General features: G+C 48.7%; 1 protein-coding gene across 3 annotated transcripts in view; it reads right to left on the bottom strand.

The window, feature by feature from the left end:
- GRHL3 (grainyhead like transcription factor 3) overlaps positions 1–10,364 on the bottom strand; it is a 44,475-nt gene extending 34,111 nt beyond the window's left edge. For all 3 annotated transcript variants that reach the window (XM_074380290.1, XM_003934852.3, XM_074380289.1), the window contains exon 1: positions 10,104–10,364. In XM_074380290.1, coding sequence (XP_074236391.1) covers positions 10,104–10,120 — 17 coding nt within the window. In that variant the 5' untranslated portion in view covers positions 10,121–10,364. The remainder of the gene's footprint in view (positions 1–10,103) is intronic.
- Between the last annotated feature and the right edge of the window lie 4,378 nt (positions 10,365–14,742).

Genomic DNA, 14,742 nt, shown 5'->3' with positions numbered 1-14,742 from the left:
ACATGAGCCAGGCAGAATCTCCCGTGCTAGACCTAAGAACAATGCCAGCTGCCATTTACTATAATGCACGTGAATATTCTTCGTTCATTAGCACTGCTTCTTATAAGGACACTACAAGATAAGGATCATTTGCTTCATCTGTTAAGATAAAGAAACCGAGTCTTGGAGAGAACAAGAAAATATCCAGGGTCATCCAGCTGGTTCACGAGACAACTGGTATTTTAGCCGAGCCTTATCGAGCACAAAGGCACACACTTACCACTCAGCCACGCTGCTTTTCCATTGCTGTAGGAGTGCAATCTTTATCACAGTAGAAAACTGTGTTTGTGGTAAAAGTGCAGCACAGTGGCAGACTAGTGGGTGGGCAGAGACCCCCGCAAACATGTGCAGGAAGTACCTTCCTACTACCTGGTCACTAGGGCCCATATCCTTAGACTCCAGTGGGCACAGCAGGCCAGGCCATACCTAGGCACACAGGAGGTGGCAGCTCTCCCAGGGGCTTCATCCAAGACAGTGTCTCCCATCCCACCGGGCCCCGGGGTGTGAGGAGTGGGGCTCTGAGAGGAAGGGAGGTGGAGCTGTCACACAGGAAAGAGAAATGACAGAAACTTTCCTGTTCTAGGGGTGCGGAGAATAGGAGGCACACCCTGAGTTTCTGTGGCTATAAATCAAGGGGCCTCAAGGAGAGGTGAGACGGGGCCCCTCCTCATTGCCTCCTGGGCCTGGGGTTTAGAGGAATTTACAGAGCAGGTCCAGAGTGGCCACCCTTGCTGTCTGCCCAGCCCTAAGCTAATGGAAACTCCCAACCAACCAGGCATGGGCACAGCAAGGAAACGCCTGATGGATCTACCCACTGGGTCAGTGGGGACCACCAGTGCTTAGCACTGTCGCTCATTTGTAAACAAGTCTAATGAAAGCACCCACCGCATAGCATCATGAGGATAAATACATCAGCACAAGAAAAATGCTTAAAACTGTGCCTGGCACATAACAAATGTGTATTTCACACAAGCCATCACTGTGTTCCAGGTCAGCTTGGGGCAAGACATTGAGGGATCGCAGAGTGGTAGAAGACATGGTTACTATGCAAGTCAGTGGCAGGCCTGGGCCTGGAGCCCCAATCTGCCGACTCTAGGGGAATGACCATTATCAGCTTTGATGCTAGGAGTCACCTTACCCTTTAAAAAAGATAAATTTTAGAAGTGAAGTGACTCTTAAATAAAGTGACTCTGAAACAAAAGAACAGACAATGTCTGCTGTTCACCTGGCCTATAAGGTCTCCAGTCTATCCAGTTGGGATCCCAAAGTCTGATTCCTTGATAAACAGCAGCTTCTGTGCTTTAAACACTTACCACTGGCAAACATAGTGCCATCAGTTTTTGTGTGTCATCTCACCTACTCCACACAATAGCCCTGAGAGACAGGAATTATCATCTCCTTTTATAGGAGGGGAAATTGAGACTCAAATAGATGATATCATCTGCTGAAGGTCACTTGGCCAATAAGTGATGGTGGCTCAACTTGAACTTGGAGCTATCAGACTCTACAATACAGTACTCAACCTCAGTGTTAGTCTCTCTTCTAGATGCCTTTCCCATTCTGGAAATTTCCCTTCTCAAAATACATTGAACTAATTCTCTGCTGCAAAACAGAAAGGAATTTCCCAAAGGCAGGAGGAAGACAAGATGATAACTGGAAGAGTTTCTGGTCAAGGGCTGGGAGTCCCAGTGTCCCATGACTGTTCCTAACACCAATCAACCTAATGTTCTAGGACCAAGCATTTGGCTTTTAGAAAGTCTTAATGTATAAGGTTAGCATTGACTTGTGTGTTGAATCCTAAAATCCAAGAACTTTTGGCTCTCTGCTCTCTTAAAAATTAGAAATGAGGATTGAGGAGCTAGTAGGTGAGAGAGAGAGAAAAAAATTGTCCCAGGAGCTGATGCTGGATCTGTGTGAAAAGGGTTCTAAGAAGGAGTGAGTCCTACTCATGGGAGACGGGGCCAGACAACGGGAAACCAGGGGACGCCCAACCTATGAGGTCAGCTTCCCCGGGGCCTCTACCAACTCTCTATTGGTGTCCCTGTCCGAGACTGAACTAAACTATCAGAAAGTGAAAAGGAAATGAGGGAGGAGGGGAGAAGACGTGGCTCTGGGCAACCTGACATCAGATCTCTAGCAGACACAGCACAGCAGAACCTGTAGCATGTAGGAGGAGGCGGCACCAGGGTCACAGTGTATGGGTTTGTTAACTACATGTCCTTGGGTAAGGCGCGTAGCCCTTCTATTTGCTCATCTGTTAAATGGGTCTCCTGAGTGTCTTCTATATGCCAGTGTGCCAGTCAGGGACTCTTTTAGGCACTGGGAATCAACTAAAACAACACAGGTAAGGCTCTGCTCCCATGGAACTTACAATCCAATTGGGGGAGACAGACCATAAACAAGTAGGTAAATTAGTTCATTTTAGTTAGTAATAAGGGCTGTGAAGAAAATTAACATAGTAAGATAATGGAGGGTGACTAGGGGAGGCTACTTTAGAGGAGGGTTCATCTCATGGATTGTTAGGAGAATGAAGTACATTAAGGTAAGAAATGTGTTTAGCCTAGTGCCTGCCAGAGAATAATTGCTCAGTTAATAATAGCCATCATGACCATCATCATCCCAGAACCCTCAAGTCAGAATAGGAGGAGACTGTGCCTGGGCTTCTTAAACTATCTCCCCACAAGCCTCCTATCTGTGAATGAGGTTCTGTTCAAAAGAAACAAAAGCGATAGTGTAATAACACCTTGCCCGACTTTCATTACCACATAGAGCCTCCCAGCATACATGATGTGTTATTATCCCTACTTTACAGACCAGAAAACGGACAGCAGAGATGTTAGGGAACCTGCTGCAGAGGACTGGCTGAGTGAAGCCAGGACTTCTAGGGTCTTTCCTGGGAACTCCGTGGCTAGCACTTTTCCAAGAAGGAAAAAAACCACTACATTCCAAGAAGAGATGTAGGAGAGATTAAAAAGGCAATAAACCTGGGTGGCACTGATCCATGTAACCATCCATCCCTTGTTTTAACAAATATTTATCAACTGACTACTATGTGCCAGAGACTGTCCTGGGAGACTAAGACAACAAGGTTGTTCCTGCTGATACGGAGGTTGCGTTTTAGTGGCAGCAAGATATATACGACCACAAAAACAAACAGCTAACACTAGATAGGTGAAGAGAGCGATGAAGAAAAAGAAACAAGAGGACTTCTGCCCTGCTTGAACCCAAGGGAGTGACGGATGTTGGTTGAGAAGAGGGGTGGAGGGGAAGAAAGAGAGTAGACGTAAGTGGGGAGGACCTGGGACAGTTCCCAGAGCTTGTCCGCCTACTGTGTGTCAGGTGTGAGCCAGGTGCTTTGCATAGGTCACCTTGTTTTAAGGAAGGCCAGCCCACTAAGGAGGAAACCCAAGTCCAAGATTTGATAATCCCTCACATTTGCATAGTGTTATATTTTTCAATGTGCTTCTCATACATCTGTCATCAGCTCTGATCCTGCAACGCCCCTGTCAGGGAGGGAGGGAAGGTATGACTGTCCTCATTTGAGGAAAAACAGAAATGGAGAGGGCCACTGGCTTGCCTGAGGCCACCCAGCTGCTACCTCAAGGCATCCGGCCTAGAACTGAGGTCTCTGGCTTCCAGCATCCAGAACCTTCAGGGAGCTGCCTCCTAAGAGTCTCCCCATCTGACTTCTCCTCCATTTGGGAGAGTTGGCAACAAGATCAAGAGAGGAGCTCAGGGGTCTACCTGATAGGCCCCCCTTCCTGAGGCCTCCTGTCCAGCTTGTGGGGAGGTGCAAATTGCCAGGGCCACTGCTCTAGGTGGCGGGAGGGACCTTTCCCCAGTTGACTGGCCCTCAGCATAGCAGGGGTATGGTGCCAGCTGCTCCATGCCCAGTCAGCCTCAGCCTTCATGGCTCCAACATGCCTCATTCTTGGCACCAGGACGGTGAAAGTATAGAGTGGTAAAGTGGGGTTTCATCTGAACAAGTCCCTTCTGACTCAAAATGCCCACTGCTTTCTGGCTGAGCTACTTAAAATCCCCAATAAGACCAAGCAAATGCTGTCTCAGCCATTAGTTGAGAACTTCTGGTATCATTTCCTTCTGATAGAATTCTAGCAATTTGGGATGCAGAGACCTTCAAAATCTGGTGCCAGAGAGGAACCTACGTAAGGACAGGCAGCATACGGCAGGATGGGTCTCAGTACTTAAGCAATGGAAAGGAAAGCACTCACTCAATTTTCCAGGAGATTGGAAGAAAACTCAACATCAAAGGGGGTGGTCTCAAGCTCCACCAAAGGAGGTGTGTGGCACAGGACAGATCCAGCAGGCTAGACCCCGCTTCCCTTCAGCCAGAGGAGGAAGAGTTCCAGGGGCCACCTGTGCTGGATGTTGACACCCAGATACTCCCAGTCAACGACTTGCTAAATCCTGCCATGAACCACCCAACCTCATTAACGGTGATCAATCACTCTCTAATCACCCACAGGGAGGCCCTGACACAAGTGCTCACAGAGGAATCATTTTTCAGTCAGCCCCACACATGATGTTCTCTGGGCATGACAGGGTCGCCCCAGGGTTCTCGTGCCTGCCAGTGGCCCATCTGGTTTTCTGGGTGTACAGATTGTGAAATGTGCCTTGTCACATGGGCTGGGGGCTCCTTTGGGGGCCTCAGTGGGGAAATGGCAGAGTGTAGGGCATGGCTCTGTAATGACTCCAGTTTGAATGAGGCAGAATGAACTCATCATTATGGGAGTGGGCCCAGAGCTTTGCACACTTAGGTTCCAGCTCCAGCTCTGCTACTTACTGTGTGACTTTAGGCAAGCAACCTGACATCTCTGTGCCTCTGTTTTCTTACCTGTAAAATGTGAGGCGATAAGAACGCTAACCTCACAGAATTATTAGAAGAGATTACCAAGTACCAGGTGCTGGCTAACTTCTAGTCATTGTTTTATTTTTTACAACTTCGTGAAGTATTACTGTTGGAAGATGCAATGAGATAATGCAGGTAGAGCAATCAGGATGGTGCCAGCACACGATAATGATGATGATGATGATGATGATGATGATGACGACTAATACTCACTTTGTGGGGTAGTCCCCAGCAAACTGTACAATTCACAGCCTCACTTTCTCCAGCCTATGAATTGGGGTATCTGTTCCTAGCTGGCAGAATCAGACCTGATGCTTGGAGATTTCCACTTAAGAGGAACACACACTACCAGCTTCGTCGTGAAGACCTAGGTGGGCAAGCTGACGGTGGTCAGCCTCCAGCAAACACGTTTAGTTGCATGTAAATTGTCTAGGTGCCCTTTCCTATTTATAGCGGAAACTCACTTTCTCCCCTTTGAAAAATTCTTCCCTGTATGGCAATTTTTCTTTCATGCTATATTCTCCTTTTGGTACCTTGTCCAATATTCCTTCCCCTCCGCCCATCTATTGTTCAACTGAGCTGTGAAAGAAGTTGAAATCCTCCTCTAAACCCAGGGTGCCACATCCCTTCATTCATTCACTCACTGATTCACTCAACAAACATTCACTGAGGATTACTCTGTAAATGGCCACGTACTGGGTGCTGGGGACAAAAAGGTGAAGGCCACTGCTGTTTATGTGGCTACACTGTTCTGGCCCCTTTCTGTCCCTGCCCTTCAAAGTCCTCAATTCTTTCTGACCTGGAAAAACCTCGCGAAATAACAGCAAATATCGGTGAGATAATTTCCCTTCCAGACTTTCACCAGCTCAGTTGTTCTAATCTTTTTAGGAGGCAAAGGAATCGAGAGAGGGAAGCAACCAGCCATGATTATTTCCCATTTTAGATGGGAAAGTTGAGTTCCAGAGAGGGGAGGGAAGGCAAGAGAAGGGAAAGGAACTAAATTATTTAATACAGTCAGGCCTTGTGCCGTTTCATTCTCATACATGCCTTGTGAGGTGGGTATTTTTATCATCATTTTATATGCGCAGAAACTAACAGGTTAAGGAGCTCATTCAAGTCACCCAATCTGTAGGTGGCAGAGCTGGGCTTTTAAACATAGATGTGATCTTGGAACTATGCATAGCCTGCATAGCCTGCTGACTCAGCAACTACACTGCAGGTCAGTAGTGGATTTTGGGAAACTCCAGCTTTCCCAGTCCTCTGCCTGGTCTTCCAGGTAACAGTTTTACAATTTAGACATGCATCAGAATCACCTGGAAGGCCTGTGAAAACACTTTAACGCTGAGCCCTACCCACCAGTTTCTGATTCAGTAGGTCTAGGAGGGGGCTGAGAATTTGCATTTTTAACTAGTTCCCAAATGATATGATGCGGGCCCAGGGAGCACAGTTTGAGAACACAGTTGTAGGTGTTCTTTCAAAAAATAATGACTCCCTCTCCTTCCCCCTAACGATTGCAAAAGTAACATAGGTTTGTAAAAGACAATAACTATATACAATGTGTAACCTACATTGTATATAGTTATTGTCTTTTACAAACCTATGTAGGCTTGTAAAGGAAGACTGGAGTTCATCCACATCTTCCGCTCAGAAATAACTGCTCTCAACAGTTTGGCAGACTTCCTTTATCTTCTTTTCAGAATCTAAGCACAGAGTTAGCGGGGTGGCCCAGGACTAAGACCCGGTTAAGATCCCAAGTGAGAGCTTGCACAAGCCTGAACCAATGGCATTTGCACTCCCATCCCTCATGCGTTTGTTGGGAGGGCTGAAGGAGACCATGTGTTTATCAAGCACTCGACACCACCTCAGATGCGGAGTCAGCGCTCCGTAAACGCTGGCTGTCACTTTTGTTCTAACAGAAGAGAAAGCTGGACGAGCCCATTTGGGTGTCAGCCCTGCTGCCCCTCTTGCCTCCTCCAGGAGTTCAGTGGGAGCTCCTGCCGACAGCCCGGCTGCCGCCACTCGCTGCGGGGACCGCGCGGCCTGACCCTGGCCTGAGCGCGGGCGTCGGTCCGCTCCCGGCAGCCGGTGGAGCCGCAGGGGCCCCGCGCAGCCCGGGCCGCCGCCGTTAGGGTTGGCTCTCGGCCCCCTTGGCCCAGTCCGCCAGTTTTACGGCCCGAACTCAATGAGGCCTTGTAACTTTTCATTCAGCAGCAGCGTAGCTCCCACTTTTAATAACACACTTAGTGCACGACAAAAATTTGCTCCTGGCAATCATGGTTTCGACCACAAAACCGCAGCGGGGAGGCGTTCCTGGTTAACTCTTTCAGCGCTCCAGGCAGTCTGGAGCCGGCGCTCCCGGAGATCAGATAGACCGGCGGCGGCGGCGGCCGCGGTCGGGACTGCGACGGGTCTCCTCCCCGCCCCCCAGCCCAGCCGCGTCTCCCAGAGGCCGGGGGGAGGCTCCAGGCGGCGGCGGCGGGGCCCAGAGCCCACGGAGCCAGGCCGCGCGGGGCGCTCCTGCCTCGGCGCCTTAGACCTACTAGGTGCCAAGCCCCTTCGTGGAGAAACCCTCCTTTCCTGAGCCGTCCACAGAGCCTGCCTGGAGGGTCCGGGAACGGCCGGCGATCCGGGGCGGGGGGAACAAGAGGTCACCGGCGAGGTCGCCAGCGGCTCCAAATCCCCAGGGCCCCGGCGACACCTTCAGGAAAACCCGACGGCTGGCAGCTCGCGCGCGCCGGCCGTTTTCCCGCGAGACCCGGCGGTCGACAGCGACTTCCGGCGCCCCGGGCCGCTGCCCAGCATCCCTTGCGCCCTGCAGTAGCCCGGGGCGGTCCGGGGCTGCGGGCTCCAGGCACCCAGATCGCTGCGACCACATGAAAGGCCTGGCGCTCGGCACCCGCCAGCCACCTCCAGCTGGTTTCTAACTACACCGCCCGGGCCTCCGTGCTTCTCAGGGACCAGCCTTCGAAGTGCCGCCTGACACCCGGGGCCTGGCCGCTGGGCTGGCGCGGATGGAGCTCCTGTTCCACATTTGGGAGCTCACAGTTGTTCCTGCCAGGTGGGTGTTACACACAGATCAGCAGACTGAGGGTCAGGGAGAACAAACAAATTCGCCAGGATCCTGCTGTTGGTAAGTGGCAGAATTTAGAGTCACAGACAAGTCCCACTTTTCCCACTATATCAAAGCCTGACCAGAGTTGGCCATTCCATGAGGCCCCAAGCTGTAAGTGATGGCCAGTCCTCTTAACTTGACACTTTCTGGAGGGTCCTCTTAACTGCAGGGTCCGGGGACGGCTGGCGCTCAGGGAGTGAGGGCGGGAGTGGGAACAGGAGGTCACCACAGCGGCCACTGCAGCTCAGAACTTGCAAGCCAAGCACTGGGTATCCTCCCCTTGTCAGTAGGGGCAGCTGAGCCCCCAGGCTCTGCCATTATAATCTCAAATGGTGGCTTGGAGTCTGCCTGCAATTACTCAGCAGGCAACTGGCTTCCCTCACCCCACCCCAAACTGAGAAGCCTCAACTGTCAGCGGATCTGACTTCAAATCCAAATCATTAGCGAGGAGAAAAGCAGGAAACCTTTCTGTTCAAGTAACCGAGCTGCAGAACGCGTACCCCCTAACGTGCGGCAATGGATAGATTTTGTCTGCAGTCTCCGCAGTTTTAGCCAGCAAATTTAAATGGGATGGAGACACAGCTGAAGATTTTTTTTGTGTGTGTTCAAAGTATGGAAAAATAGCAAGAGGTTCGGGAATGCTCATGGACTGGTTATTTCTCCACCAGCCTTAAAAGCAATCACTATTCTAAAATTGTCAAATCCCCTAACAACCCCATGAGGTGGATACTACAGTTGGCTTGGCCACAGGTGAGGATTAAGTGACTTGCTCAACATCACGCAGCTGTAAGTGCTGGACCTGGGACTCGAACCCAGGTGTCAGCTCCGATGCTCCTACTTTCATTCTCGTTGTGGTCAAATTGTCAATACATCATCAACCCTGGGAAATTCATTCAAAAGAAATGTGCCTGTTAACCCTAGTGATTGTACTGTGAACATGATTGGCCAGCCCAGAAGAACTGAAGGGCTAGCTAAGAACATAAAATCCTGCCTGCAATCAGGACCCACCACTGCCCTGCCCACAGATCTTCAACTTGTTAAAACAATCTATTGAGGAGTAGCTAGAAAAAAGATGGTACAATCCTTGCGTCTGCCCACTCACCTCTGAGGGTGGCAGGAAAAAAAGAGCCTGTGTTTAAAGAGTTCTGGCTTCTGCCAGCTCCCTGAACTCAGCCTAAAGCAGCCCAGAGTCTAGCCTTGTCCTACGTATTCTAAGGTCTGGACCCCAAACAGGACCCCATGGCGAAGATCAGCATCAGTCATTCGGGATCTTAAATCTCAGATGTAGGCAGGAAGGCACATGCATCCTGCCAGCCAACAGAGGTGACCTACCAAAAACCACTTCTCAGCTTCCCCAACCTTAGAACTGTCTCTGAATCAGATGAACCACATTTTATTGAAAACATCTTCGGACTGCAGCTTTATGCTCAGCGTTTTACAGCATTTATCACACTTAACTCTTTCAAGAATTCTACAAAGCATTCTTGTACCCATTTTCCAGATGAGGAAAATGAAGCCAGGAAAAATTGACCGTCTTGTCTGAGATCACTCAGGGACAGGGCCTGGATGTGAACTTAGTTCAAGCCCACTGCAAAGAGTGCACATGCTTAGCCACCACACGGTAACCTTCCCACTTGGGACTGTTCCAGCAAACAAGTCCTTTTAGAGAAACCCAACGCTCTGCCTAAGACAGCTCTTAGAACTACCTCAAAGAAGTTCCTTTTGGCAAGAAGATAGAAAGCCTCTATGGGATTGGGGGTGTTGTCTGATTTCCAAGGCCCCTTCAGAGTATCAAAAAGTGGTGCCAGAAACCTTCGCAGTTTCAGTCTTGTGTTTCCCTGCCTGGCTCGAAACTGCTCAGCAAAGAGAATGAGAAAAACTGTTTTCCCAGGGAAACGCTCACCTCCAGCTTGAGACTGGGGCTTGCCTTGACACGCCAAAGAAAGATCGTCAGCCCATTCATTTACCCTTACAAATTGCTCTGTGAATCCCGGTGCCGGCCTCCCCGATCTTCCCCCTCCAGGAAACCCCATCCAGCCTCCACCCTCCGAGAGCGGCAGGCATTCACCGATGTTTACTCACTCAAGTTCATTCGACATCTTCCTGCTCCCAGGCTCCGACGATCAGCGCTGAGGCTCTGCTGACCGCTTGTCTCTAATTCTTGCCTGACACAGACATTCCCTGCCCAGGGAAGTGTTTGATTTATGTTGAGGTTTGAGTGTCGAGATTTTGCTGACAGGTAGGTTCCCAGCAGTGCTGGCGCTGATTGGCTGCAGGTACAGGTGCCGGCGACTGCAGGGATACCTCAACAGGTGCAGCTGTTAACTCTTAGCCCGCCGAGTAGGGCGGAGCCAAGGGGGACTGGCTGGGTGGAGCTGGCCAATTCCTTCCTTGGTGAGGAGGTGAGGGGTGGAGATGAGGGAGGAGGGAAGGAGAAAAATGTTGTGAAGAAGCAAAATAACTAGAGGAAAAGTACAGGGACAAACAGGTAACTTGGCTTAAAGGAAAACTTGATTCCTGTTTCTAGTCAATATCCCAGATATCCAGAAACATCCCGCCACACCCCAGATTTCTTTACCCCCTCCTTCTGTACCACCAGGGAATTCTCAAAGGAGAGAGCAGTTGTTCTCAGGTAGGTCTTTGTATAAGTTCCCTTTTTTTTTTTTTTTTTTCAGTTTCCCCTTTAAGATAATATCTTATTTATGAATAATCTTTTACAGTTACTCAAGTGACTTCTTTTGGTTCTTACAGTAACCCACTGTGGTAGATTTATGATCACTTTTTCCTTCCTCTTCAACACACATTTTACAGATGAGGGAGAAAATGGAGGCCAGAGAGGTAAAGTGCCTTGCCCAAGGGCACGGCTAGGGTGGTCCCAGCCCAGATCCAATCTGCAGTAGTGGCCTCAATGTAGACATTCATTGAGCACCTGTTGTGTGCCAGACCCTACTCTGGGTTCTGGAGAAACTGAGGCCATATAAACAGGGTCCCAGTTCTAGAGGAGTTTACAATCTGTGGGGTGTGTGTTGGTGACAGGGCAGAGAAGTAAAGGAGAACAGCCTTGTATTGGGTGTGAAGGGGGTGTGGGCAAGCCACATACCTCTGATCAGCACAGAAGGGATAGAAAAGTTGAAGCCTGCCACCTCTGAAGCCTCCACCAGCTGGTCATTTCACAGGCTCCAAGTGCTTCATTCTGTATTGGGAACTTTGGAGAAATTCAATGCCTGTTAGATGAGGTAATTGTGGAGTAATTGCTGTGAGCTGTCTTCTATAAAGAACAAGCTTGGTAAACCCCAGAATATCCACAAACACAAACAGGAGAATGTTAGAGCTTTTTAAAGAGCTTCTTCCAGGATTAGTTTGAAATTAAATCTAAGCCAGAGATCTTGGCATCTTTTTTTTGCCCTCTCTCATTCTAGTCTCCCCTCCCCCACCCTTCCCTTTTTGGCAGATTATCTTTTTGCTCTATCTTCCTGGGAACCGCAACTTGGCCCACTCCTCTCTCTCTCTCCCCTCTGGGAACAGCAAAGGAGGTTTCAGCTATTCCTGCCAATTATGGAGGTTTTTCAGGGTAAAGTTAGAATTCAAAGGAACCCTCTTGAAGTGAGAGCAGGTCTCTGGAGAGGGGGTACCGGGTTGAAGAAGTGTCAGGGGTTGGCTTCTCCCTGGAGGCTATGTTGGGGGAAGTCCAGGGGACTCTGATAAATAATAGTAAATAATAGTTGCTAATAAAGCCACCTCCTCAGAGCAGCCCTCTTCAGTCACCCTCGTTCATAAAGTAGACATTCAGTCATTCTGGATCACACTACTTACTGTTCTCTGCAGAACCCTTAGGACTTATGATATAATGTAATGTGACTTATGGTATTTTTCTAATTGTTTATTGTCTTTTTCCCCTTCCTCTGGTACGTAAACTCCATAAGGGCAAAGACTGTGTCACTCACTGTGGAATCTCCAGTGTCTAGCACCTAGTAGGTGCTTTGTATACCACAGGCACCAGGCATTGTCTTTGCATGCGTTGTCTTGTCTAATCCTTAAAACAACCCTGGGAGATAGGCACTTTCGATATCCCCATTTTATAGATGAGGAAACTGAGGTACAGAATACTGAAGTAAACTACTTAAGCTGCAGGGCTAAGCAGTGGTAGAGCTAGAGCTGGAATTTAATCCGAGAGCAGAGCCTGGGTACCCAACCACTTTACAGAGGTTATTGGTGGCAGAAGGGCTATTTGGTGCCAACTATAACTGCAAAGCTTATTGCAGTCCAAACGATGGCACACTCCTCTGTATGTACCTGTTTGCCCACGTCATGGAAGACTGTGGAGTTTCTGTCAACTGTGTTGCAACCCACAGGTGAAGGACTGTGGGTGACTCATGCTGGCTGGGCTCAGGGAAGGCTGGGATTCCAGGTGGCATGTCTGTGCTCGCTGGGCTTTTTAAAATGGGTCCTCTCCCTCTGCCTCTAGGTCTTGCGGCTTTCATCACCCGCGCCCATCTTCAGAGATCAGCAGAGACCCAAATCACAGGGCAGAGGGTTTCTGTGTCTTCACACACAGGAAAGCTACAGAAGTGCCCTGCATGGGATAAAAGGACTGGTGGTCTGGGTTAGGTAGGCAGGGACGCCATGAGCCAGTTTGCAAGATCACCAGACCCCTCCAATAGGAGTTATACCTCCCAGGCAGGAGGTACAAGTGCTATTCCAGGCCTTCATCCCAACAACCCAGAGATGCCAGGCCTATAAAGAGACACTCCCCCACGCTTTGCTGCTGCCCCCTTCCTGCTCCTGTGTGGCATGAGCATGGCCCGAGGCTAGGCAAGGCTGGCACCTATTTCCCCTTCATGGATCAGCACAGTTCTTGGTTTCTCTGCTGAGGAGATTTAAACCAGAACAGCTATTCCAAAAAAAAAAAAAAAAAACCAGAGTTTAAAAAAACATAAATAGAGACCAGCTAATTAAATGTAACATAATAATTATATTCACAATAACGACAGTAAATAATGACGGCTGCTGTTTAGTGTTTGTATTTTGTAAGCACTGTGCCCAGACTTACCTATGTGATATGATAGTATTGCTCTGAGACTCACAGGCCTCATTTCAAATCTCAGCCCAACCACTTGCTAGCTACATGATATTGGGCAAGTACAGCTCTTTGAGCCTCACTCTCCTTACCTGTAAAATGGATGTAAAAATTGTATTCCCCCCTTATAGGGTTATTGTGAGGATTAAATGAGATAATGCTTGTGAAGGGCATTATCTGTAACTGGCATATAGCACTCAATACTTGCTAGAAAAGCCTTTTTTTTCCCCGTTATTCTCATTTAAATCTAATGAGGAAGGTACTAACCTTATTTCACAAGTGAAGAAACAGAGACTCAGGGGTTAAATTATTTGTTGAAAGTCAACAGTTAGCTGGGTACAGTGGCTCATGCCAATAATCCCAGCACTTCGGGAGGCTAAGGCAGGCAGATCACTTGAGATCAGGAGTTTGAGACCAGCCTGGCCAACATAATGAAACCCCATCTCTACTAAAAGAAGAAGAAAAAAAAATTAGCTGGGCATGGTGGCACACATCTGTAATTCCAGCTACTCAGGAGGCTGAGGCAGGAGGATTACTTGAACCTGTGAGGTATGGGTTGCAGTGAGCCAAGATTGCACTCAACCTGGGCAAACAGGGTGAGACACTTGTTAAAAAAAAAAAAAAAAAAAAAAAAGAAAAGAAAATGAATACCAGTAAGTGGGGATCATTGAGGGAGAAGAAAAAAAAAAAAGCCAAAATTAATAAGTTAAAGAATTGAGATTTGAATCCATATCTTTCTGATTCCATTCTTACAGATCTGGACTAAGGGAGTGCCCTGGGCTCAAGTTCTGCCTGACCTCTGGCCACTTACTGTGTGACTGAGTAAATTCTCTCCGAGCCTCAGTAAATTTCCCTCTCTATAAGAGTAGACTGGTGAATCACTGTAAGGGTGGAGTTCCCCATCAAAATCATCTTGATTTGCTTTTCTAGATTACTGATGTTCTCTCTCCGATGCTGCGATCTGCCCCCGTGGAGGATGCACAGTCCTTCCTCCCTCCCTCCTTCCTCCCTCCCTCCTTCCATGATGATGCCATACAGAAGCCACTGTTCCCAAAGACTGTGCTGCTTCTCCTTGGCATGCTGGGGAGAACTGAGGGACCACTGTGAGTGAGCACTGCGAGCCGGGGCTCCTCTGTGTGTCTCTGAAAGTTGTGTGCTGAACAACTATGTGCCGTTTACCAGACAGGACACGCACTGCTGGACATGAGGACCCTGCTGACAGCCATCCTTTTCTAACACTTGAATGCTTTTTCGTTATCCAAAATGCTTAATGAAAATCTGCTGACCTATCTTCAAATATTGAAAGAACACATACCCACATATCAACAGTGCTTCTCTGTGGGCACTGAAATAACAGGATTTAAATGTTTTCCCTGCCTTCCCTCTAAATGGGCTACATTGAACTTGCATTGCTCTTGTAATTAGAAATTCTATACAAAGGCCCAGTTTAAATGTCATTAAACCAAAATAAGTTCCCATTGACAAATGGTCATTGTGTTCCCATCTTTCCTGGGGCAAGAGCAGGGATGAAGAGAGTGAAGACTGAGTCCTTGCTCAGTGATCCCCTAGGAGGCACCGGAATGGAGGTGGGGGCTGCCTGGCTTGCGGGCTGCTCAGCCATCTGATTTGATTTTGATTTTGCAA

The sequence above is a fragment of the Saimiri boliviensis genome, chromosome 11 (genome assembly GCF_048565385.1).
Source record: "Saimiri boliviensis isolate mSaiBol1 chromosome 11, mSaiBol1.pri, whole genome shotgun sequence".
In the NCBI taxonomy this organism is placed as follows: domain Eukaryota; kingdom Metazoa; phylum Chordata; class Mammalia; order Primates; family Cebidae; genus Saimiri; species Saimiri boliviensis.
The sequence above is the reverse complement of the archived record's forward strand: the minus strand, read 5'-3'. Positions and strand labels throughout refer to the sequence as shown.